At 39.6% G+C, this 27067-nt stretch overlaps 1 protein-coding gene across 14 annotated transcripts in view; it reads left to right on the top strand.

Moving 5' to 3' along the window:
• Positions 1-27067, top strand: part of GARRE1 (granule associated Rac and RHOG effector 1) — a 97363-nt gene that overhangs the window by 4489 nt on the left and 65807 nt on the right. For 9 of the 14 annotated variants that reach the window (XM_065567212.1, XM_065567207.1, XM_065567200.1 and 6 more), the window contains exon 2: positions 18502-18580. The exons of 4 other annotated variants lie outside the window; for them this stretch is intronic. In XM_065567212.1, the coding sequence (XP_065423284.1) occupies positions 18563-18580 (18 nt within the window). In that variant the 5' untranslated portion in view covers positions 18502-18562. Of the gene's footprint in view, positions 1-18501; positions 18581-20601; positions 20664-27067 lie in introns of all 14 variants that reach the window. One more of the 14 variants, XM_065567202.1, reaches the window with a different exon arrangement.

Here is a 27067-nt window from a genome sequence, read left to right as displayed (position 1 = left end):
TATAGGAATAAAAGATTAGTATCTGTGTATATGGGGTAGGAGTAACAGGCCCAGTGTAGGACTTCTAACACTCTAAACAAGATTTGTTATGCAGTAGGACAGAGATTTTCAAACTGGTACACAGGCTGCAATCAGGTGACACATGGGATGGCTTATCAGAATAAGTATCTGTTAAACTGCACTGATTAAAACAACAAAGATGGTGTAGTCAGTATGTTTGAATTTTAGATTCTATTCTATATAGGTTCGTATGCTGTGCTCATCACTATATTATCTGACTGCCATCCAATATTGCATTAAGTGACGTGACTAACATCTGTCACATGTTTTTATTCCGTTATCCTCTCCCCAAAGGGAAAAGTGTGAGCATTGTCTTGTTTTGGTAGGATGTTCTTTGTTTGTTTAGGTTTTTTTTTTTTTTAATATATATCTTATAGAAGGCATAGTGAACAATTATTTTAAAAATCAGACTTTTTAAAATATTGGATTTAAAATATTGGTCATCATCAGGGTGGGATGGAATCTCATAACTAATATGAGATGAAAGCTCACAGATGCTGCTGTATGAGAGCTTAATATCAGTGAGGAATCCAGTAGTACATCTAATTACAGACTGAATTGAGCAGTTTTGGATGTGTACCTTCAGCTAAATGAGATGTGATGTACTACGGCTTATGTTTGGTGAAGGAGAAATAAAAAATCTGTCCTTGCTAAGGGAAGTCCACAAAAGGGAACATAGCATTTGCTGAAAATATCTCTTTTGGCCTAATATTGTATTTATTTAAAAATGTTTTGAAGAGTTCTTTGTATCTGTTGGGTGCTCTTAAAATGTTTACTTTCACCTTTTTCCTGTAAGCTTAGGGTATGCCCATTCATACTAATAATACTTTACATAATAGCAAAAATGTACAAGGAAACTTTTTAAGATGACTCATTGGAAAGATGTGCTAAAATGTACTCTTAAATTGTAACCTTTTCTTGTCTTTCTAATTACTTTTTAAAATTAAATCATTCTTTTAAGGTAGTATTTCCCTCTGAAATTAGTGGTAAGTATTTTAATGTTAGCTAAATCTTAAAAAAAACGTTATTGTTTTGGAATAGGGACATAATCCTCCCCTGTCATCTTTTGTTTCTTGCTTTTTCACTTGCTTGTTGGATTTTTCTGGTGGTTTTTGGATAAGTATAACTGTCTTTCCCTAAGTTTTTCCCCATTTCCTCTGGTCACTTTTCACTGTGCTATTTGTGTGATTCTAATCTTCCTCCATTTTTGTAAACACATCTGGAGAATACAGATTATAGGGAGAATTCAGATAATTTAGGACAAAAACAGTCTACCTTTGACTTTTTTTTCAGGTCTTGGATATGTTGTTTTTGTTCTTTCCTGATAATATAGTGGAGATTTTTAACTAAAACTTGTTTAACACATTAGCTGTTTTTTTGGAAGTAGAATTGATTGAACTTCCAATTCCAGCACTGTAGTAATTACTTTTGCTTTGTAAATCAGGAGTGTGCTCAATGCCCACGATGGAGTGATACAGTGTGATTAGAGAATATTCCTTGGGGGTTGGTTGAATCTTACATATTTTGGTATAATGTGGAAATAGAAGAGCAGAATCCTGCTTTTGTTTAAATCTTTTCCAAACATGTCATAAGGGAAGTTTGTCTTTCTCTTATCAAAATGATGTGCCCCTTTAGTGTTCTGTTCTAACATGCTAAGTTTCAGGATGGACTTTTTAAAGGGAGTCATGGAACATTAAAGTTTTCATCTGATGGCCAAAAGGTAGGAGGAGAATAAAAAGACCCATTATGACCTTTTTCTTTTCAATGAGGACCTCGCTACTATGATTCATGCTACAGTCACTTTAGTTAAATTATTCCAGTGCACTGTATCTTGAATCCATTCTGAAACCAAAGCTGGCAGAGAATGTGGTTCATGCTTGTTAAGTAGGGTATCTCACTGTGAGCATATTACACTGGTGCTACCTGTGGTTTTGGATGGTATCAAGAATTTCCCAAGACTTACTGGGGTGAAGGCAAATTCCTCTGAAGCAGGCCCAGACCTGCAGTGTGCAATATCAGATCAGTGGCTTTGTGGGATTTTTCTTCTTGAGTTAGGCAAGCTCCTTCTCCATCAATACAGATTGTAGATCCTGCAGATATGGTCTCAGAAAGGATATAGGCAGAGAGTAAAAAAGCATGGAAGTATCCTCAGAGAGAAATAAGGCAAAACCCCTCAGTGTCCAGACCTCATGTTCCTTGAAAACCTGTGGCTGAATCTCTGAGGTCTCTAATCCCCCTCATCTTCATGGTACAAGAAGAAGACTGCGTGTTTCATGGCTTCAGGATAAATTGTCTACTGCCTATGATCAAAAATATATTGGTTGGAATTATGATGAACCATTTGGACAAGCAGCAACTTTTGCTACTTTTTAAGTAGCCATAAGCTTATGTGAGCCATTTTGTTGCTTCTTTAAAAGAAGCAGACCTTTACAAACAGGCAACATAGGCAAGTTCCTTAATATGGTGCTGAAAGATTAATTTAATACTTTACAAATATTGTGTCCCCCTTTAGGCAAAGATAAAAACTCACACTTATTTTAATACATTCACAGCAATCCTTTCCCCAACTCTCCATGTTAACTGATATGTGAGACCTGCACACAATAGAACTTGGTGTTATGCTGATTCTGTAAAAATCAATTTCTTTTCCAAGGAGGGAAATACTATTATTACACTTAGTGTAAAAACCTAGATTATTTTAATGTAAACAAGTACTTGTTGACTTTTAAATTTTTGATGTAAAACCTCACAATGTATACAATTCTGTTACTTTAATTCAGTTCCTTGTAGACATCTAAAATCATCCTCATGAGTTATTCAGTTTTTATCCTGTTTATTTAAACATTCCAATAATTTCCAGGACAACAGATTGTAATGTCAAATTCAGCACTTTGACCCAATTTCAGGCCCAAAGTGGGGAATAACTATATAGAAAGAGTCAATGTTTAAAAATAAAACAAAACAAAAATTTGGTAATTAGCAAACTTGGTACAAAATTATGAAACATAATTTAAAAGTTGAAGTACATTTGAATGTAGCATGAATCAATTTGGAAGTTCTTATTTGCATGCATGTCTTCTAATTCATATTACCAATACTAAGTAAAATGTCTTATTTTTTCGTATCATATTTAATCTTCAGAGTGAAATAGCAATTTAGGAGTTTGGGGGCAGGAAATAATCTAGTGTGGTAAACTTTGTTCATAAGCAGTTATTATTTTTATCATTGTGGAAAGGTAGTACATTTGACCTGTGCTATTTTGAAATTAATCTATTGCTTGGTTTTGTGGTTAAAAAAGATTTAGGTCTGGTTAAGTGAAATCTATTGCTTTGCAGATGTTGCTGGATGTGAAATCTATTCAAAACCACTAATGATACATACTTTGTTTTTGTATAGGAATGTCACATTTTTGTGGTGACGGATAGGTATGATAGAGTAAATCTGTAGTCAACACACAAGATTTAGTGAGATGTTTTTGGGAAAAGACAGTGTATTTTTTCCTTTGAAGAATTTTTTTCCAATTCATTTTCTGGGATAGTTTTATATTTCTATGACACTTGATTAAGCTATGCATGTAGTCAGTTAGATAAATGTTTACTAGAATGTGATTCACCCTCTAATTATGTATCCTCTGCACATCTCTTAGAGAGGTACCAGAGGCTCTCTTTATTCCACCCTCTCATCTCTCCATATCACGGTGACCATATTTTCAGCTGAGGGCTGGATGGGTTCCCTTCAGATTATAAGGGTGGTTGTTTGACCAATATGAGGTGTCCCTGCCACCCCAGGAGCGCACATTCTGAGCTCCTTCTGGCCTGATGTAGAAAGACTAGGCCTAGAAATCTCTTGATGACTTCAGGTCAACTCTGGATGCCCTTCTGGAAGGTATGCTTTAGTCAAACATAAGTTACTTGGATCAGTACATGGATAACTGGGTGAAATTTAATGGACTGCAGGTCCCTTCTGGCTTTGAAATCTATTAATTGGTTAAACATTGCACCCCAGAAATGTGCATCTTGCACTCTCCAGTATGCTACTGAACAGAGTACCCTCATTAAATAGCTTGTCATTTTTATCAAAGAAAATGATTACAAACATTAAAACAAGTTTATTAACTAGAGAAAGATAGATTTTTTTAAGGGATTATAAGTGAAAAGGCATAAAAGTTAGCTTGCGTGTTTATCTTTTATTTCTTTTGTAACCAGTTCTATTTCCTAAACTTTACCAAGCTAAATAAGATTTGAAAGCAAAAAATGGTTTCTCACCCAAAAGCTCACAGCAGTTAATTCTAACTAGAAAGCCTTCCAGTTAGGACCGTCCCCCCCCCCCCCATCCCCCCCACACAGTTCAGTGATGGTTCTTTGTCTTTCAAATGCTCTTGCTCCCATGTGTAGAGATGGGGGAGAAGGGGTAAATGGGGAAGCCATGGTCTCTTATTTTATACCTTCCTCCTCTCCTTGAGGAATACCCTCCCCCTCTCTGCTGGGGTGCAGTCAGTCAGTCTATGGTGTACGTGAGATTCGAAGCGTCTTTCAGGTGAATTGTAAATTTTTTGTTCATACCTTATGTGTACGTGATGTTTGGGATGTCTTGGGGATGACATGCAAATCTTTTGTTTACAGTCCCCCCGATGACAAATGGTTGCTTCAGTAGCTAATAGTTTTATAACAATTGTGGTCAATCCTTTCTTGAAACTGAGGAGCTAGGCTGTCTGCATTCCACAGAATTACATTTCAGCAACAAACATAGCAAAATCTCATAACTCCATATACAATGTTGATGCACACATTTTAACATGACAATGATGTTAATCAGATAATGACTTTTTAAATGATGCCTCACAAGGCATACTATGTACAACATAGATCATAACCATATAAAAGTGGTGAATAAGGGATACAGGATATTACTTGGGGTACAGTGTGTCATACCAGTATAACTAAATCGCATCCTTATTGGCACAGTTATACTGGTAGAACTTGCAAATGGACAACCAGGCCTAAGTATTCTGCTGAGGGATGTGTGTGAGAGTATGTGTTAAAGTACAGTACTGCATAACATTGCATGAGGCGGTGGTGCATTGTAGCATACTTGGCACACCATAATTCTTATTCCTAGTGTTTAGTTTTACCTTGAAATTTCTTTCATGGAGCAAACTCTAACACATTATTGGTTTGAGACCAGCAGAGGGGTGGCTTGACAGAAGTTGTAATTTATTTGCACTGCATGGTTTCTTGGGCAGATGACAAACCTGTTGAATGCATAGGACATTACTAGGCCTGAAATAGTCCACATTTGATGACCTTCAGGGCTTGTTGCAAGACTCATCTTATTTTCTCAAGCTTTTGAAAATGATGGGGAATTGTAGGAGTGGGGAATTGTCTGATGGGGTGGGGGTGGGGAAAGGAGTTTATGATGGGTTAACTTAAAAACACATGTGTAGCAAGTTCATTATGTCAAGGTCACTTAGAGTATAGATGGATGCCCATTTTAGCAATTCTGTAAATAGAAATAATAGTATTTCAGAGACCTTCTCCTTAGGTAAGAACTGCCCTCCTTATATTTAATATTCAGTCACTGGTGCCTTGTAGTTTGTAGCATGGGAAGACTGGTTCTTTGTTTTTTAATTATGAAAAGCAGTTCTTTCTCAAACTGATTTCCGCCAGTTCTTCCAGATGGATTCTGTTGCCTCGGTGTTCACTGGAGGCAGACTAAAATGGTCAGTTGGAAGCCCTGTGGCAGAAGTGCATGCCTACCGACCTTTATACAAAACGCTTGCTCCCTCTCCAAGTTTTTTTGAGTTCTCAAATCCATTTTTTCTTCAAAATCTACTGAGATGTTGAAGCTGACTTTGTATGAATGCTATGGGAAGAAAATGTATCTAAATAGACAATTCCTAGTTGTGATGGGGGCACACTCGCCCCGCACTGGACGGGGAAGGGTTTTCCCTACATTGTGGGCTGAGGAAGCTATGTCCCCTCATCTCTATTGGGCATGCTCCAAATGCACTAGTATAAAAGGGAGCAGCTCGGCTCATTTGGCGCTGACCACTGGAGAGGAAGGACACACGCCACAGGCTCCAGCCAAGGATCAGCCGAAGCCCAAGGACATGGGAGCTAGAAATACTGCAACTGAGGCAAATGCCAGGGTACCCACAGAGGCCCTGCAGAGTCCAGAGTTGCTGGGGACAGTGCAGACCAGGGAACCTGGAGACAGCAGAGACTCCCAGACTGCAGCAGTGGGAACCACAGTAGGAAGCAGCCCAGGGGAATTAGATAGTGGCCCCATTAGTGAACTGGAATTTTGAGGCAGCATGTTTCGGTCAGACCGCTCCCCCGCTAACTCAGTGGCATGTGCTCCTGCCACTATCTGGGCTGGGGCCCAGTGGAGAGGGAGGACCCAGGCTCCCCTACCAGGCCAGTGCCGTTCCTCCTCCTCCTCCCTTTTTGTGCGTGGCGGCCACTAGCGCTTACTACTTCATGGACAGGAGAAAACCTATTGACTTTGGCCACCAGGCCTTACTGCCCTGCTAACAGGGGTGAATCTATTGACTAGCCACTGAGCCTAATTACCCTGCTGACTGGGGCGAATCTGTTGACTTTGGCTGGTAGGCCTTACTGCCCTGCTGACTGGGGCAAATCTATTAACTCCGGCCATTGGGTCACATTGCCCTGCTAAGAGGGGCAAGTATATTGACTCTGGGTATGGAGGCATAGACGCAGGTTACGTACGCTCCGCACCTCCACCCTAAGGGAGACGGGGCACACTTGCCTCACACTGGACGGAGTCCCCCCAACCCTGTAACCATAGTTAACATTTTATTCTGTTATGATCCTAGAAGATTACACTGGTAAAGAAACCTTTACCCTTCCTTCATTTAACATTTGAGAAGTTTAAAACAGAGATAAATGGTGGCAAAGCCCTTCAGGGTACAATGCTAGGTGTGGTATAAAAATCTAGATAGATTAGGAGGCTGTCTGTCAATCTGGAACCACTATTTTCCAGGAACTTTAATAGTATAGACTTTATTTTCTTGCACTATTAAAACACTTTTTTGTTAGAGGTAGATAAGTAACACTTCTTACCAGTAAAAATGCTCTGTTTTGTCCAAGATGTGGACAAAGGAATGTGCACTTAAATGGAATCTACATACTTCAATCCTGGAGGCAAAGAAAGGCCAACAATGTGAAAGGCATCAAGACAAGTCAGTGGAAGAATTTCTTTTCCAGACACAAGAAACACATTAGATCAGACCAACTAGCTATACATTTTACTAGTGACTGCCAGTTAAATGATTTAATGACCTGTACATAGCCACAGTTCAATATGCAGTGGAACTTTTCAATCAGTGTTGTTATAGTACAGGATCTAGAAATATTATTTTAATTTTAAATCTAATTGTATTGATTAGATGCAGAAAGGGCTGGAGGCCAGTGGCTTAAATTTTTAACAATTGATTTGTTCTCTAAAATTCTCCTATACCAGCCCATCCAGATGAGTTGCTTCTCAAACAGGCAGATATAATTCTTCTTTTAGAGAAGAGACCTAGACTTCACTTGAAATATTGTCTTTAGTTGGGGAGTTGGATAGAAAAAAACCCTGCTGTCATTCACTTTACTTGCCAAATCCACAATCTTCTTTCTCTCTTCTTTTGCTGAATCCAGTCACCCTCATTTTCCTATGACCCTCTTTTTTTTCCACTTGCACTTCCTCTTCCTTTCTCTGCCTCTCATTTTAATGAACACTGGAAGATTTTTCAGGTTTCCTCCCAATTTTAATCCCAGATCTCAGAATCAATCACCTCTTCTGCTATTGGGTCCAGAGCTCCTCATGCATCTCCCACACTGCTGGTTTCTGTTCTGCTCGTGACCCATTCTGTTGATGTTTGCTTCTCCTTCTGTTTGTTAATCAGATAGAGTGGGGACTGGAACACTAGCTGGGAAATGCAAAGCAAAATTTACCAACTTGAAGTTGTAGGAGGATTTCCCTCTTATTTTATACGGGTTTTGGTATGGAGGTTAGTGATATTTTTTCTTCATTCTTTTTCCTTCCCTCCATGCAAGGAGCACTCTTTCGTCTCCCGCACAACCAGGGTGTTTGTGTGGTAGAGTGAGAGAAGCTCTTGGTCTGTCATACCCAAACATTTTGATCACTAATATTCCCACTTTGATCACAGTTACTCCCATTAATTCCAAATTGCTGCTATTAAAATAATTCTATAAATGAATGAGACACAATAATCTGTTTGGGATTTTCTTCCATTGTCCGTTTCTAAATATTTAAATACAGGAGCTGGGAGATTTAAATTCTGCTACTATTGTTGAAAAGTCTTTAAAAGCCACAAATTTTACACCACATAAATGTGCTACCTTGTTTGGTTGTGCAGCAGCAGTTATACTATTTCTACAAAGGTGACATCAATGATGCTGGAACACAATCAAAGTGTAGGCATGGTAAATTTTACATTAGAAACATAAGCAGGGGAATCAGTGCTTGCCTGTTGTTTGTTTGTTTGTTTGTTTGTTTTTTCTCTCTCTGTCTGTGGGGGAAAAAGAGCAACAGAGGAGTTAGTTTTAATAAGTAAAGTGAAAATAGGAGGCTGAATTTAATTTCTAGTGGCAGGGAACTCATGTTTTCCCAGACCTTTTAATTCTGTGGCAGAATCCCACTGCATGATTTGTCTTCAAGCAGCCGCAGAATGCAATTGTTGCCTAAGAAATTGTTTCACTCTGCTTCTTTTGGGATATAGGTGGAAAAAGCCATTCTTTAACTTCCTGCTTCAAATATTTTATCTTCTCTCAGCTGGAATGTAGGTGAAAATGCCAGTGGCAGAAGTAGCAAACACAATCTGTTGCCACTAGCAAGAGCTTTCCCTCCTGCCCAAGCTCCTGTACTGCCAAAGCCAATGAATTGTGTCTATGTTGCTGTTTTGTCACTAGCACTTTCACCTATATTCCAGCAAAAGAGAAGGTAAAGTATTTGAATACAGTGAGTGTAGTCATTGGGAGAAACATGCTCTGCACAGGGATGGATTAGGGTCTGTAAGCATACACAGTTGCTTGGGGTGTCATTGCCAGAGTGTCTTGCTCTTATTTAATAGTCAGATGTATAGAGAAGGGAACATTTATTTATATATATTCAAATATTTTACTACTGTTATAGAGGCCAAGTTAAATTTGAAAAAATTGATAGGTTGAAATGGAAAAAAGTTCATGAACTTGGGATGAGTGTGACTTATGTAGTACAGTCCAGTGCAGGGACATCTCAACTACATTTAAGAGACAGAAACCAGTTTTGACTCTCTTCCAGCTGGTTTAATTAGTTATTCCTTCCCTTAGCTGTGCAGATTCTATTTACTAGCCGTTTTTTCTTGCTAAGTTTAATGCATTTAATTCAAAGCATCTATAAATAGGACACTTGATAAAGAAGGCATATATTGTCTCTCAAAGCAGTGTTCTTTAGAACATTTTAGAAATAAATAAAATTAGCTAGCTCTGTGGCCTGGTGAGTAGTGCTCAATGTTATGATGAAGGAAACAGAAACTTCATTTGTGGTTTCTTACTTCCTGGAGTAAGCATGCTGCGCTTCCATAAGGGTGGGAGAAGAGAACCTATGGAGCAGGTTACAGAGTGATACTGGGGCAATGAAGAAATTTTCATTAACCTCAATTTGGCTGTAGTATGGTAGCAACTGTGCCAAGTTTCTACTGATATTGAAAGGGATTGAAAGTGGCAGATGTGTAGGAGCATTGGGGCAGGAAGAGATTGAAAGGCCTAATTTCACATTTAAAAATTCTGACTGCTTCCTTTAAAACAAACAAACAAACAGACTTTCAATAAAGCATTTGAGATTGTTGAAACTATTGTTAGCTGACTGGACACTGAGGCATTACATTGGCTAGGATGTCTTGGGGAATGGAATGAGCCATTTATCACTACTGGGAGATGCACTTTTATTTTTTAAAAATCTTTTTGAGGATGTTGTATATTAAAGTGATAACATCTATTTTGGTTGCAAATGTGACCTTCAAAATCTAATTATCCAGATCATATTTACAAAATTCCAAGTATCTAAGTTCTAAAATTGACCACTCCGTTGTTGAAAATTTTCAAAAAGCCATCCTTTTTGGTGTGTTTAGTAACTGTGCTCTTGAATTGAAAGCAGAGCAAGAATATTCTTCCCATTGCTTGATATTTCAGAATTGTATAAACATTGTTGTACATCAATATTTGCAAGCACTACTTTATGATTGAAGAGAATGCTTTGTTTCAATTCTTTATTTTTAGCCAAAACTAAGACACAAGTGTTGTGTCCCACCCTATCCCTAAGGTTGCCAACTTTTTAATCACACAAAACCGACCACTCTAGCCCCACCGCTTCCCCGAGGCCTTGCCCTTCCCTTCCCCAAGGCGTGTTCACTACATTCCCCCTCCCTTGTTGGCTTGCTCTCCCCTACCCTCACTCACTTTCACTGGGCTAAGGCAGGAGAGTGGGTGTGGGAGGGGGTGAGGGCTCTAACTGGGGGAGCGGGCTCTGGGGTGGGGCCAGAAATGAGGGGTTTGAGGTGCAGGAGGGGGCTCCAGGTTTAGAGGGGGCTCAGCTGGGGGAGGGGCTTGGAGTTGGGGTACGGGCTTACCTCGGACGGCTCCCGGTCAGCGGCACAGCGGGGCTAAGGCAGGCTCCCTGCTTGTTCTGGCACCGTGCTGCACCCCAGAAGCGGTCAGCAGGTCTGGCTCCTAGGCAGGGGGGCCAGGAGGTGCCACATGCTGTTCTTGCCCACAGGCACTGCCCCGCCAGCTCCCATTGGCTGCAGTTCCCTGCCAATGGGAGTGCGGAGCCGGTGCTCGGGATGGGGGCAGTACGCGGAGCCCCATGGCCCCCCCGCCTAGAGCTGGACCTGCTGGCCACTTCCAGGGTGCAGCGCAGTGCCAGGACAGGTAAAGACTAGCCTGCCTTAGCCCCACAGCACTGCCAACCAGACCTTTAACAGCCCGGTTGGTAGTGCTGAGCGGAGCCGTCGGGGTCCCTTTTTGACCACGCGTTCCGGCCGAAAACCGGACACCTGGCAACTCTACCTATCCCAGCATGGTATACCTACGGAATTTAGCACTATGAAGCAAAAACGTAGCATTTTAAACGGGTCATTGTTTTGGTTGCTCACTCTGTCTCCCCCTTTTCTAATGTCACTACCCTAATAGAAGACCAACATATCCAGCTAACACTTCAGGGAATGCATTGCCAGTCAGTCACTAGGAAATGTTTCAAACAATGTACAGTAGTAGATAGATATCTTCCCCATAAAGGTAGAGCATTTCTCCACCATCATTATTCCAATTATTTTTCTTCTTGCTTTGAGTGAGTAGCTTTGAATCAAGGTTTTCTCACATGCAGGTGTAATGTAGTAACAGTTAAGTCATATCAGCAGCCTCTTAAACTATTTTTAACTATTGTGTAATTATAGGCCTACACCTCACATTATTGAAGGCTTAGTTCATCTCATGCCTCAGAATCCAGCTTTTAATCTTCCAGCCCATATTTTGTTCTCTACTTACTTGCCAAGAAAGTCTGGCTCCATTAATCATAACACTTAAAACAAAGGAGTATGAGATACATTCCCCAATATGGGATATGCAGAGATGCACAATATTTCTGTGAAATCACTTAAACCTGCCATACAGTGTATGTAGAAAAGAACTCAAATACAATTTAAAGAGCTACAGCAAGTTATTGATATAGAAAATTGTGGTATTACACCTGGGAACTCATTTTTTACAACAAATGAGATAAATAATTGTTACGCAACTTAGAAACTATATAAACTTAGTTCATTTAAGTCTGGGATGATCTGGAGTGAAAACATGTTTGGATGTTTCAAGCAGGACTTCAGAAGTTATTCTTCTAATTTCTGTACTTTCTGTAAAAACTTGGAATAAGTTTCTACAGAAATGTAATTTCTGTAAAAACTTGGAATAATATGAAACCATTTTTCAAATAATTAAGAGCTACTCTTGACAAGTAATTTTGTATTAGTTTTTGTTGAGCAATTTGTTGGAGACTAGGATGGTGCGACAACACGATGTAACTTGAGACATTTTTTTAGAGCAGTTATTGAAGGACCACTGGAAAATGGGAGTTTTGTTTGTTTTGTATTTTAAACAATATAGTCCCCTCTTTAAAAGTCTAAAGATTTCCTCCCCTAAAATTTTTTTTTCATTTGGCAAATGATTTTATTAACTTGATTAAAAACCATCATAATTTTATCATGAGCCTAGACATATTTGGTGTTTTTTCTTAAAGCCTCAGCTCTTGCAGGCATTGATGATATGAGAATCTCAGCCTTTTTTTTTTTTTTTTAAAGTTTCTAGTCATCCTGGCTGCAGGGAAGAAAAGCTACAAGTGTGGACCCCAAAGACTCAAAAACCAGAAGGCAAATAGAAAAAACTCCAAATATATTATGTTTAAAATCTCATGATATATTGGGGACTGACTTATAATATTTGAACATTTGAGATTGACAATGCTATATTTAAAAATGCAGAAACAAAATATTAACATCTTTATTGTTACTGGTTTCCAGTCCATTTCTAAATCCAACTCAGAGATGCTGCTGTGTTTTATTCAAAATGCCTCATGGACTCATTCCTCTCCAATTTAAATTATATTCACCTAAACTTTTCAGCCTGGTTGCTCTATTTACTCTTCCAGCCTTGGTCTCCTTACCTTTCACTGCTGGAGGCCGTTCTCCCACTCTAGCTACTGCTTTTATAAAGAAATTTCACCTTTCTCAAATTTTGTCCCAAATCTTTAGTTCAGAAAGCAACGAACTAAAAATAAATTTTACCTACCAGATTTTCAGTTAAGTTCTAAACTTAAGCTGTTTGGTTTTCTAAAAAACCGATATCCTAAGGTTTTCTCCTGTCTTAGATGGAAAATGAAAGCTGAAATAGCAGTTTTAAAAGTCACAGCTATATTGACCTAGGATGCCATGCCCAAAATGGGATGGAAGCATGAAATTGTAGACAGAGAGCATGGAACAAACATCAGTGGTGTTTATTGAGACATGAGAGCTGTGAATATAGATTATTGTACAATATACTATGTAAACTTTAAACATTTTTTGCTAAACTCTTCGTGTCTTGGTATTTGAATTGGGAGTCAAACAATCCCTGTGGAACTCCTTGTCTGAGGAGGTTGTGAAGGGTAGGACAATAACAGGGTTTAAAAGAGAACTAGATAAATTCATGGAGGTTAAGTCCATTAATGACTATTAGCCAGGATGAGTAAGGAATGGTGTCCCTAGCCTCTGTTTGTCAGAGGGTGGAGATAGATGGCAGGAGAGAGATCACTTGATCATTACCTGTTAGGTTCACTCCCTCTGGGGCACCTGGCATTGGTCACTGTCGGCAGACAGGATACTGGGCTGGATGGACCTTTGGTCTGACCTAGTATGGCCATTCTTATGTTCTATACCCCTTTCCTGGTTTTGCCTCTGTGGTCAAATCATCTCATTCAGCTATGTCTAAAACAAGTCCAGTTAAGCAACCTTGTGAGCTAGTAGGGACAACTTGATTGTAAGCAAGCTTCTATACTGACCACTATTTTAACTAACAACAAGTAGTGCAGATGTAAACTGGTGTAGTTTTGAGTGTCTGGGTACAAGGATGATGGGAACAATAGAAGTGCATCAAGATAATTAATGCATAGTTTCTGAACCCATTTAATTTAAAATGAGTACAGTGGAAGTCACTTGTATTGCGCAATCAATGTATGAGATTATTGTGCCAGTCACTTACTTTGGACACAGTGGGTAGGCATTCATGCATAATGGAGAAATCATTGTCCCTACTCCACAGTGTAGCAGTAGGGAGCTGCACAAATTCCCTGTGGCATTGTGCTATATGGGTCTTCATTCACAGCACACTGCAGGGTGTGAGGCAGAGGGTTGGCATATGGTTGGTGAACCTGCAACAATGTTAACCCTCCAAATATAAACCTACCACCGTGTTGTGAGTGGAGGACAGGGCTGCAGCAGACACCACAACAGCCTTGAGGCTACATAAATAATGGGAACAGCTCTTTTGGTGTTTCTGTAACCTTCGGAGGGAGGATTCCTTCCCCAGGGAGCACTCAAGCCAGATTACTTGGGTTTGAGTAGCAGGAGACAAGATTTGGCCCTAAAAATTCCTTTAATACCTTCACAGCTCAAATTAGGTACAAGAGAGAATTACTGTTGATGACATACAATTCAGGGGCCAACCAAGGACCCTAATCCAATTAGGGCAAGAAATTCTATGCTACTAAACCAGATGATCAGTGCGTAAAAAAGAGGATCTTTAACAGGTTTGCATAAGACTTGCTATAAGTATTTGCCATTGAGAATCATTATTCCACTGCATAATGAAAAACCTACAACTAACAAGACTATAAGATTAATGGCTACAAATATACACTAACTATATTTAAAACTTTGGGAATTGTTTTGTTTTGCAAAACCAAAATGCAACATATGCAGTTCTAAATGTTTGTGTATTAAATGGTGTGTTTTCGATAAAAACTCAAACAAGTAAAACTATCTTTACTATTGAAGTGGAATACTAACCATAATACTGGAAGGTCTCTTTGCAGTGAAGTCTTTCAAATTAATTCTAAAAATAGAATAAAAAATTCAAACTCAAACTTAATTCAAAATTAAAATAAAATCTTCCTCAGTTGTGAGTGTAGGCTCACAAATTCTAAAATATTCAGTGCATTCTGATGTAGGAACCACAGTCCACAGCAGAAGAGAATATTTAATTTTAAAAAATGTGAGAAGGTTCGTGAAATGTGTGCTAGAAATAGAAAATAAGATTAGAGGTTATGTTTCAGACATGGAGCCTTCTCTGGTCTCTAGGGCGGAAAAAATAGAACAAGGTTGCTTCAAGGTCTGTAGCCTGAGGAAGGGGGAAAAGGCACTAATAAGGGCTAAACTGAAGGATAGTTGGGGAATTAAAAATAAATAAATGGATTACTCTTCTTGTATGTTGTATCCCCTTTCCTCCCATCATTTGTTGGTGTTTGTCTTGTCATGTTCAAAGTTTTCCTGAGAAGAAACCTGTCTATGCATTTGTATGGTGGACACAGTTGTGATTGGACTCTTTGGTTGCTACTGCAAAACTAATAATCCTTGTGGCTAAAAGGTTACTTTTGAAAAATCTAGTTTTATTTAACAATTTAAAAATACTGTTTAGGCCAGATCTGTATACTTGAAACTTGTGCCAGTGTCGTAATGTCACTTCAGGGATGTGGTGTGTGTCTGACATTTTTATACTGGCAAAGCCCTACTGTGGACACAGTTTTACTAGCAAAAAAGTGCTTTTTCCAATATAGCTTATTTCATTTGGGGGGAATGGTATAAGCTGTTGCGGCAGAAGCACGTTTTTGCCTGTATAAACTATGCTTACACGAGGAGGGTTTGTTGGAATAGCTATATCAGCAAATATTTTGTATTGTAGACCTGGCCTTAAATGCTGACAGAGCATTGTTTTTAAAATGTACTTGATATGTCAGCTGTTATCAGATAAAGGAGGCTACAAAGAAATATTAATAATCTTGTTAACATTCCAATATTCATTAACAGAGCTACCACAAAATTTGGCTAATTAGATATACAGGCCTACTCTTCTGTTGGTGTGCATGCATAGTTCCTAGTAACATTGGAGTTATGTGCTTATAGATCTTAGTTTTCAGCAAGCTCTGATAAATAATAATGTTAAGCTTTCAGAATATTTAGTCTTTGGTACAGTCACTTGTCTCTAATCAACAGACCCCATCTTGTTAGGTAGATTACTAAATCTATTTATTAAAAGTTGATCTTTTAAGGTGTAACATAGCAGCAGCAGTATCTTGTGGGTTCTACTGGGGGAAAACTTAAGTTACACAACTGGAGTCAGAAATGAAGGCTTAAAAGCAACATGAGGACAGATCATCCCTTCCTTGATCTGCTTGTGGTTCGCCTCCATGATACTATCAGTGCCCCTCCACCAATAGGGTCTGATGAAGCCCTCTCTTTGTGGGCCCAAGATTGCACTTTTGGGAGGGATAGAGGCTGGATGGACTGGGAGAAGGAGGGAGGGGGGAGGAAGTGTTCACACTGTGGCCCTTCAGAACTTAAACTCTGGTTGTATTGCCTTTACTGTCTAGCCCCTGCCATGGTCTCAGGGAGCTGCAACAGCAAGGGGTGTCCTTATAATGGTGCCAATGGGGCAGCTGAGCCAGAGTGTGGGAAGGAAGCTTCTCCGGGGGGGGAGGTGTCACTGGGGTAATGGGTGGGGGCATAGGGCCTCCTTCCTGATCCCTTGGGCTACCTACAGATTCTCTTGGGATTGGCTGTTGTGGGGGATGGATTTTCTGCAAGTGGGCAAACTTCTCCCCACCCCGACAGGACAAGAGATTACTCTTGTTGGGGGTATCCTTGCAGAGATTTCCTCCTAAGGAGACCCCTGATAGTTTTATTTAAATTAATTTTTCTTTCCACCGATATTGTGACATTTCTTGCTATAATTTTTTGTCCCAATATGTTTTGCTATGGGGCTAATAATTGTTTGAATTGTTCATACTAGATGTTTAAATTAGCACACCAAATGATCAAAGGCTTTTCTTTGGAAAGATCAAAAGTACAAAAACAAAACCCAATAACTACTGTTGTCTCACAGGTATAAATCTTCAACAGGCCATGTTAGGCCATCATTTACAACTAGGCAATCTTGTTATTTTGCACAAATGTCCTAATAGGAATTTAAAAGCAGTTATGTCAACCAACCAAAAGAATGGAATTGAGCATGTTCTCTTATGGCCTTGTTGACTTTGACAGACTAACAGGAATAAAAAAAACAGTATAAATTTGGTTTTGTCACTAAAGTTAGCTGTGTGAATATGCAGAGGGAACAGATCTGTTGGGTAAGATAATGCCACTTACTGGTAATCACTTTTCAGAGTATAACCATCCTATCAGATCTGTTTCTGTAGATAAAGCCTTGTTATATACTCATTTGCCATACATGTATTAACTGTTTTTATTATTTGTGATGTTAGTAAGATTTTTGCCAAACTGTTATTACTTTCAGATACAGCAAACTGCTACTTCTGTAAATTAATCTAGGTAGCTGTCTTCATATTTTGTAATATAATAGTAAATATTTATAGAGTTCTTCAGAGGGCAAACAAAAAAGACTACTTTCAAGAATGCTGATTTTTAACTCTGGAATATATTTAGTCTCTCTTAAACAAACCTACTCCAACACATTAGCACTTATATAAGTGACATTTTAATGATTGCTGTATGTCTTTCCATACCCAGTACTTTATGCAGTAGCTTAACACCTTAAGCTAGAAAAGTTATGCATGCTGCTTAGATATGTCAGCTGAATTCCATGTATGCTTTTGTAAGCAAACAGCTGTTATAATAAGTACTGTTCTTTCAAATCCTTCATATTCTTTACGGGGTTCTGTGCTAATTATGGAAAATGAGAATTATTTTTCTAAAGTGGGACTTTAGTTTTTTATAAAACTCACTATGTTTTGTTGTGAAATAAATATTGTTTTCCTGCTTCTCTGAAAATTGCAATGGTCTCTAAACAAATCAGTCATTCTCTTTTTAATATTAACAATGTTTAACTTGTGTTTAATCTCAAAGTAAGTTAAATTAAAATTATAAAGGACATGTAAACAAAGTCCACCCAAAAAAGAAAATGTATTAAATTCCTAAAAACACAATATATGTATCACAATTATGTAAATATAGAAATAAATGTAAAAGAATCCCCCAACACTCATAACTCAGTGTGTGTAACTTCATATTTATATTGTTTAAAGTTGACTTTGGTGCAACTTCGTGCACATACTGTGTGGGCACAGGATAACAAATTAATGCCGTGGTGTAAAATAGGGAACAGTATTACTGAAGCTATTAATAGAAGGCACTACTTATTGAAGTCTCAAAGATTTAATCTATTAAACTTCTGGGAAACGTGGAATGAAGCTCACTGGAAAAGAGTCTTGCCAAAGAAGGTTTAGGGACCCTCTTGTTCTACAATCCTTATCTTTTATTCTCTTTTGTTCGTTATCCCATTAATTATGTTTGTAGGAATTTGAGCATCTCTAGCAAGGATATTTTAGTTATCTGCAGGAAAGCAAGTAGAGGGATTAGATGAGCACAAAGCATTGTTTTTTTTTGTGGGAGAGGGATTATTATCTTGCAAAATAGTAGTAATACATTGGTGACTGTGCACTTCTCATTTTTGTTTTGTTCTTAAATAGTTAGAATCTGGGCTCAAAATTGGATTTAAACGTTATAAATTAGTGTGCAATGTCCTCCATAATACTGGAGTGGCTTTTATGTGGGTTTAAATAATACTTGCTTTTTAAAATCTCGACTGCTTGTGACACTTTCTTTTTAAATCCTAGTTCTTAATGAGGAGAGCAGCGCTATGTTGAGGAGGAGCAAGGACCTTTTTTGTAATGAAAAATGAGGAATGCTTATGAGGTATGCATACTACTATTTTAAGGGGTTTAATCTCTGAAATCTCAGGCTTCTGTGTCACCCAATAGTACCTTCATCAGCTGTTGAAGTCCATTTTAGATACTTCATTAACACAATGAAACTAGCGGATTATGTCCTGAATGTGAGGACAGCAATAAAACACTGTGTTGATTATTCTAAAATATGGCCTATCATAAAAACTTAGTTCAAATAATTGTTTGAAATCTTAGCTAACCAAATTACAGAGTAGCCTGTCAATTACTGCTATTTATGAACTTGCCAGTTGCAGTAATTTTATATCATGAGTTTGAGGTGCCTGTGGAAACTATAGTGTTTGCTGCTTTTATATCAAAATCAGCTCATATTTGCACTGGACTGCTTTGGTTTATTCATATATTGTAATGACTATGAATCAATACAGCCATCCTTACATCTTAAAATGACAGAATTTCCTACTGACTTTAGGGACCAAAGCCGGTAAAAGTAATGTTCAAAAGTAATATGTAAAAATACACTTCTCATTAGTTTTAATTTTTCACTATTACATCTTTCTGCTAATTCCATAATTTTCAACATAAGAGATGAAGGGCCTAATCACCATGTCCCTATCTTTCCTACATAGAACATGGCTTGCTTTCCTGGGCAAAGCTCCAACAGTTCACTGGTGAATCTATTGCTATTCAAATAGAGTAAGCCTATAAACCATTTGAAAGTCTGCTTGTCAAAACAAGAGTTGTGGCATGGAGACATGAATTTCTATATTAGCTTGACAAGAAAAAGCTCATGTTTCACAACTGTCATGAGGCCTTTGGCCAACATATGTGCCGAGGTCAGCATTGTCCTGATATGATGTTTTCCTCTTTTTATTTTTAGAACTCAAAAGAATACATGCTATTTCAGAATACAGAACTCTTATTTAGATAACCATAAGAAATTCCTCTTGGAAACAAGAGGGCCTGGATACTGGATTTTTTTTTTTTTTTTTTTTTTTAAAGAGGGGAAATAGTGGGGAGGTGATAATATCAAAGTAAACAGACACTATAAACTCTGTTACAAGGAATGAGAATTCTGGATCGAGCTTAGTCTTTTCCTGGTACATTAGTGTTACTTAATTTTGTTTAATATCCAAAAGTAGAGTGAATAATTTATACATGGAAATATTTGGCAGCTATAGCTATTTAATTTGTACATACACACATCAGAAATAACACTGTTTAAAGAAAAATCATATTTGTAATTTTTCACTGGGATGCAGTGCAGTCTAAAGGGAATGTGGAAGATACAATCTTAAGCAGCATTACAATGAAATCACAGAAGAAACGTATTTGTGGAAAAAATTATGTGGGTATTGAGTTGCACTTGTATGTTGAGACAGATTCTTCTCTGCTACTCTTATTGTTGCAAACATCTAAGAAGGGCATTCCTCTTATTAGTCTTGTAGGTACTTTAATATTCAGGGCTTGCTGTGTGCCATCTATCTCCCATACTTGTAGTGTTCATATATATTACATAAAATCTCTCTCCAGCCACTCACTGAAGAGTTTTAAATGGCTAACTGAATTAAGATAATTTATATTCAGTTCATTGTTTCAGTGTATTACTGACTAAAGTCGTGTCTATTAATCCTTTTATGTAATAGAAATAAGATCTAAAAGGTATAACAAAACCAAACTCATTAAAGGAGAGCCTGACTTCTAAAGGTCATGTCTATTATAAAACATGCCATGGGAATGCACTAACTAAAATCAGTCTATCTAAAAATATGGCTTAGAGATTTAGCAACCGTTTCAATAGAAGTGCTCACTCAGATGTGTATAATCACATAAAAATAATGTAAACAACTATTTAATCTATATTTATGAAAATTAATTTCAATGCTTTCTAGAAAAGTCCACTTAAATATATTAAAAAGTGTTTTTAATTTATAAGGGGGGGTCGCATTCAGAGGTTTGCTATGTGAAAGAAAAAGTTTGAGAGCCACTGACCTAAATAGTAAACTATTAAAGTGCTTTCTTTGACCTCAGGTACTCTACCATGATTCCCAGTGTTCAGAATTGGAACTTTCTGCTTTGATCTATATCACAAAGTAAGGCTACACTGTCACACTATCCATATAATCACTTTCCACAAATTAATAACACTAAATTGATTCCATAGAGACTTTGGTATCAGAATCTTATGCATTAAGTCACTTTCCCTGCATAATATAATCTTAACTCAGATTCTCAGATCTATATGAGTTTGTGTCAAAGTATAAAATTATGATGAATTAAATTTCTGTGGAGCAGCTTCAGGTTTGCATGTAATCTGTACAACTTTCTAAATATCCTTAAATAAGTCATCTTTGTTCAGTAAATACAGTTTTCCTCATAGGAAGTGATCCTATCCTAAGGCTTTTCATATAATGAAATGATTGAGGTAACTCCAAAGTGTGCTGGAACACTTCTAAGGACCAACTTCTGTGACCCTTACTCCTGTAGAAGAACAATTCACTCTACAAGTAGTCCCATTAAACCATTTTCTCAAATGGGACTGGTTGTAGAGTATCGTGTTTGAGCATGGTTATCAAAAAACAGCCCTTAGTAAAGTCAGTGCAGCAGTCAGAAATCATAAGTAGCTTTGCAGAACTTTTTTTGCTTGGACTAAGGGCTTGTCTACATTTCCCCGCAGACTATGGGGTATGAACTGCAGCACACACTGAAGTATTGTGCTGTAACTGCCCTTGCTAGCACAAACTAAAAGGTTCATAGTTTGTTATAGGATTACATTAATGTGAACTAGTTACCCTTTAGTTTGTGCTAGCAAGGTCTACACTGGGCAGTTACAACAGTACATCAATGTGTGCTGCAGTTCCTACCCCTGTAGGCTGGCACTGCATGGTCATGAAGACAAGCCCTTAGTTCCAGTGCTGCTAAGGCTCAGGGTACCCAGAGTCTAAGTAATTGCTTTCTCACATTTTTCTATGTTTATATAAGGCAACAGGACTGACTACTTACAATAGTACTTGAATTTGGTTGTTTGACCCACAACCCTCTCCTTTTCTTGCCTTTCATTTCCTGAAGCCTTTGCACCAAATATAGGGTTTCATAATTAACAAAATGAGAGAAAAAGTTGAGGCTTTGGTATTGTTTGCTCTCGGTCATATTTTGATCTTAGAAGGGACAAACAATCCTGGACCTTCCTGTTTCCTGGACTGGAGAAATTCAGTATTGAGAAGAGAAGATGGAGAACAATCTAGCATCAGATAGACTCTTATCATGGGTGCTTTAACAATTTGTATAGTGGGGGTACTGAGAGCCATTGACCCAAACTGTAAAACTCTGTACGTGATGGAAACCACTTCAAGCCAGAGGGTACTGCAGCATCCCCAACACACCTAGTTCCAGCACCTATGACTTTTATTGTGGGTTCACTAGTTTCAACAATTTGCTGCCTGTGGGGCTGGGTTTAAATGGAAATTGTTTTGAAAGGAAGTGGTTTTGTGACTCTGGTACAGGAGTGGGGGCTCTCTGGCATCTTTTCAGTTAGAAAATAGTCTGATTTTGGGGTGGAAACGTTCAATGAAAAGTAGAATAAGCTGGTCAGATATACTTAATTTCTTTATTAAATTTGTAAGTTAGTACTTTGCAGTTGGTGGTTCTGTCATGCTATAGCCAAAACTGGATGAATACTTATGGTTCAACCCTGCTAAATCAGTTATGTTTGGACTGTTGTTAAGAGAGTCCATGGATTCCATGACTTTTCAGTGTTAGATTAATTGAATTAGACATTTTGAGGATTTTTGTGGTTTGATATGATAGGTTGTTCAGTTGTTTACCATCTTGAGAGCAGTAAAGTTAAACCATTAACTTCATGAGTCTAGAGGAGAGCAGGAGCCACATGAAAGCACCTAAATACCATGGTGATGGGTGCCAAATGAATGCTTGTAGTAGTAGTAAAACTTTATGAATTTTCTTCTTCTGAAGCATCAGCAGAGTTAGGCCAATAGTGTTTCTTTTTAGGGCAGCTCCGCTATTCTTAGTTGTGAGCAATTACCACAGCAAATACACTGTTCTTATTGGCAAAACGTTTTTTGTTGAAAACATTTAAAAAATAAGGGTTATTTTTCCTTCTCTTCCTTCAGCCATTAATGGAGGACATACTATTACTAGTGCTTCTTCAGGAACCTATCTATTCAGTTTAAGTGTAATGGATTAGTTGATCTTTTATGTATGGAAAAACTGTAATAAGTTAGTCATGAATACTAATGCCTTCCAGATGTTACTTTGTAATCTGTTGTTTCATACAAGCAGTTACTTTAAGCAAAATAAATATGAAAGAAGAAACTCAATTTCTAGATGCGTGTTACGCACTGTATCACAGATAACAGGCGGTGGTTTGTTTTAAGATGCTTTGATAAGGGCACTAGGTACTTACTTTTGCTCACATTGCCAAATTAAACAAAGTATCTGTAAAATGCTGCCTCTAAAGCTATGATATGATATGGTATGATAGCTTGAAAGTACTGCAGTATTTCAGAAGCTAACTGCTGAACAAACTACTTAGTAATGGCTTTCAATGGACTAGATTAATTCTCAAGTTATGGAGAAGACTCCTACAAAGTGTCTGGTCTTTCTCCATCCTCCCCCACCAAAATCCTGAAGCTTCTATTGATAGCAGCTTTTCAGGGCAGTGTCTTGTGTCTGTATGTTTTTGTAAGCTATCTATTACCTCTGATCAGTATTCTAAACCAAATATCAGATAGCCAAAGTAAAATCATTAGCACAAAGGAGTTAATATTAGCTTGTTTTGGGAAGGTCACTTTAGAGATCCAACAAAGCTATTCCATCACCCAAGAACATTTAAAACCCAGCTATATCTTAGCAATAGTGATACTATGGCTTTGTCTGAACTAACCTTTTCCCCTTAATTTTCTATCACTGGTTTAGTTCTGTGAATTAGAAGTCATGGTTGGAGAGCTAGCATAGTAAATTCACTAAAACCCACTTGTAGTTTCTAGACCTTCATTTTTATCTCTGTTGATATAAATTCGAAATATTTACAAATAAACTTGCTTACTAGTTACAGGTCTGATTACATTTGTCTTTTACTTTAAGGTGAACAACTTATTTTACTACTTGAATCAAAATTACTACTTGTTAAAAAGTATCTTGCACCAGCCAAAAACTAGGCAAGGAAATTACTAGTAGTTTATCTTAACAAAAGGTAAAATTGCTTTCAAGACAGTTAAATTAGAAAAGGTGTGTAAAACAAAATGTACTTCTTTTATGTAAATATTTAATATACAGATAACTAATATTTGAGGAGGACATAAATAGCTCTATATTGTAACTTTTTACAGAGGTTACCAGGTTTAGTCAATAGATTGGTTATTACTATGCTTATGACAGTTATCTTCAAAAATCTGTCATTTAGAATTTACTTGTGTAGCCTGCATATGTTCTTCGAGTGCTTGCTCACGTCGATTCCAGTCTAGGTGTGTGCACACCCGCGTGCACAGTCGTCGGTGATTTTTGCCTTAGCAGTATCCATAGGGTCAGCTGTGGCACCCTCTTGAGTGCCGTGCTCATGTGTCAGTATATTAGGTGCCGCCGGCCTTATGCCCTCTCAGTTTCTTCCTCCTTGCGGCAATTGGTCGGAGCGCTTCTTTCCCTTGCCTAGCAAGTGGTTAGTGGTTTCTCCTTCGATTCATGTTTTAGTGTTTTGTAAATATTTTTGTTGACAGTAGTTAGCTTAGTGAAGTAGTTGTTAAGCATTGTAGTTAGTAAGGGTATGTCTACACTGACCAGCGATCAATCCACTGGGGGTCGATTTAGCAGGTCTAGTGATCGCTCTCCAATCGACTCTGGTACTCCACTGGAACAAGAAGCATAAGGTAAGTCAATGGGAGACTTTCTCCCATCAACCCAGCGTGGCGTAGATGCCGCAATAAGTCGACATAAGCTATGTTGACTCATGTAGCTGAAGTTTCGTAACTTAGGTCGACTTAGCCCCATAGTGTAGACCAGCCCTTAGTTAAGGTCCCTGTGGGGACTTTGCCCCAGGCAGGGCATGCCCTGGTCTCCAGGTTTTAAGTCCTGTGCTGACTGTAACAGGCCTATGCCTGTTAGTGACCCCTATAGCAGCTGCCTGAAGTGCTTGGGGAATCACATGTAAAATAAAAGTGTCGCACCTGTAAGAACTTTCGTCCCAAGACACAGAAGAAGCACGACATCCATTTGAGGGCCCTCCTCATGGAGGCGGCTCTCCGTCCAGCCTTGGAGCTGTCCTGGCCAGACTCGACTCCCAGTACTTCTACCTCATTGTGCAGTGCATCCCCGGGACCGGGTTATACCTGGCACCGCTTCCCTTCACTGGTGTCTAAGAAGAAATTGAAGAAGTGTGACTTGGCACCGAGCAAGAAAAAACAAGGGGTGTTGGGTAAAGGACCCTGTTCGGACTGCCCACCCACCCTGGAACCACCTGGGGGCGCCTCCCCATTGGGCTTTCTAGCCCCCTGAGGGGTCTGCCACCAACTCCAGGGAGCAGTAGAGGTAGAGGTCCCAGACTCTTGGCAGAGCCGCTGTACTTGCCAAAGTACTTCCCAGGTCCTCCCGGCATCCAGAGAGCAAAGCCTAATCTCCTAGCACAGCTATCTCTGCATCTTGCAGTGACCCTAGCAAAGGCTCCCTACAAGGGAAAGCCAGCCGTAATAACCTCCCAGAGGGCAAGCGAACGCCCCTGATCCCCGGAGCCGAGGCAGCGCTCTCAATCACCGCACCTCAGATATCTGCGTCAATCCAGGTAGTCGGTTCGCGGCTTCAGATCGCCAGAACCATACTCCTGGTCTCCGACCTGTTGACGAGGTTCACCCAGAGGGAGATACCTGTCACTGTGTGGCTGGTACTGGTTATCCTCCCGCCAACCGTCTTGACGACATGGGTTGCTGACACCTAGACCGTGGGAATGTTCCCCAACACGGTACCAATCCCCCTGCTCCCGGCCCTGATCTGCTTATTCAAGACATCGTTCACCTACAGTGATGGTTAGCTGCCAGACTCAGGCGTTGATGGCCTCACTGTGGTCATTGGAAGGGGATTCCTCCGGCATGGAAAGGGAGTTCAGCCCCTCACCAAGGTAGAACGGCGTGACTTGGCACCTGAGTCTGTGTTCACCTCCATGATGCTATCTTGGCCAGTGGCTGGCGCAATGGCCCTACTGGAGTGCCTGGAGCATGCCGATTATGACAATGCCTCCTTCGAACCAATTGTCAGTCGCCACTTCAGAGAAACAACAGGAACGGTGTGAGAAGCGCAATCGAATGCCGGGGTGGAGGAGCGAGTGCCCACCACAAAACCTTCCCACATGAGGGATGAAGCCCTGGACCCTCCCGTGGTGGTCCAGTCATCCTCATCCTCTCCAGATGAGGCAGTTGCAGGGCCCTCCCACGCTAGCCCACCAAACGATTTTAAAGCGCGCACCAAGCCCTGCTCTGAAGGGTGGCCACGAACTTAGGCCTACAGGTGGAGGAAATGGCGAAGCAATCGGAAACCTTGTTTAATGTGCTCTCCACATCAACCCCTGCGTGTGTCATGCTCCTGGTGCACGATGGGGTCCTAAAGATTGCCGTAGTACTCTGGCAAACTCTGTCCTGAATCATGCCCACCTCCAAGAGGGCTGAAAAGAAGTATTTCGTCCCAGCCAAGGGATTTGAATTTTTGTACACCTACCCTCCCTGGGGGTTGTTGTTTCTAAGGCCAACAAGAAAAATGGGCAATCCAGTTCTACTCCCAAAAATAAAGAGGCCAAGAGGCTGGACCTTTTTGGAAGGAAAATTTATTCCACAGCCAACCTTCAGTTCAGGGTTGCAAACAACCAAGCACTTTTCAGGAGACATAACTTTAACTTATGGGACTCCCTCCATAAATTCAAGGACTCCGTGCTCCAGGATTTGGCCCAAGAATTCGGGGTCCTTGTTGAGGAGGGTACTACAGCGGCACACTGCTCCCTTCAAATGGCGTGGGATGCAGCTAATTCGGCGCCCAGGGTGGTCGCTTCAGTAGTGGTCACGAGGCGCAATTCTTGGCTTCAAACCACAGGCCTGTCCCAGGAGATGCAGTCCTCAATCCAGGACCTCCTGTTTGACGGGGTTGGACTCTTATCCCTTTCATCGATTAAGGTCCACTTGGCTGTTATATCAGCCTTTCACCCTCTAGTCCAGAGCAGGTCAGTCTTCAATCATGGTCCAGTTCCTGAAAGGTCTGGAGGTCTGTTCCCATGTCTGGGACCCCGTTCCTTGTTGGGACCTGAATCTAGTGCTGGCACGGCTCATGGGGGCCCTGTTTGAGCCATTGGCTTCCTGTTCCCTTCTTCTACTCTCTTAGAAGGTGTCATTCCTGACGGCCATAACATCTGCTCGTAGGGTCTCTGAGATTAGAGCGCTTACCTCAGAGCTGCCCTATACGGTGTTTTTCAAGGACAAAGTCCAGCTGCAGCCGCACCCAGCTTTCC

Source organism: Chrysemys picta, chromosome 14 (assembly GCF_011386835.1).
Source record: "Chrysemys picta bellii isolate R12L10 chromosome 14, ASM1138683v2, whole genome shotgun sequence".
Lineage (NCBI taxonomy): Eukaryota > Metazoa > Chordata > Testudines > Emydidae > Chrysemys > Chrysemys picta.
The sequence above is the reverse complement of the archived record's forward strand: the minus strand, read 5'-3'. Positions and strand labels throughout refer to the sequence as shown.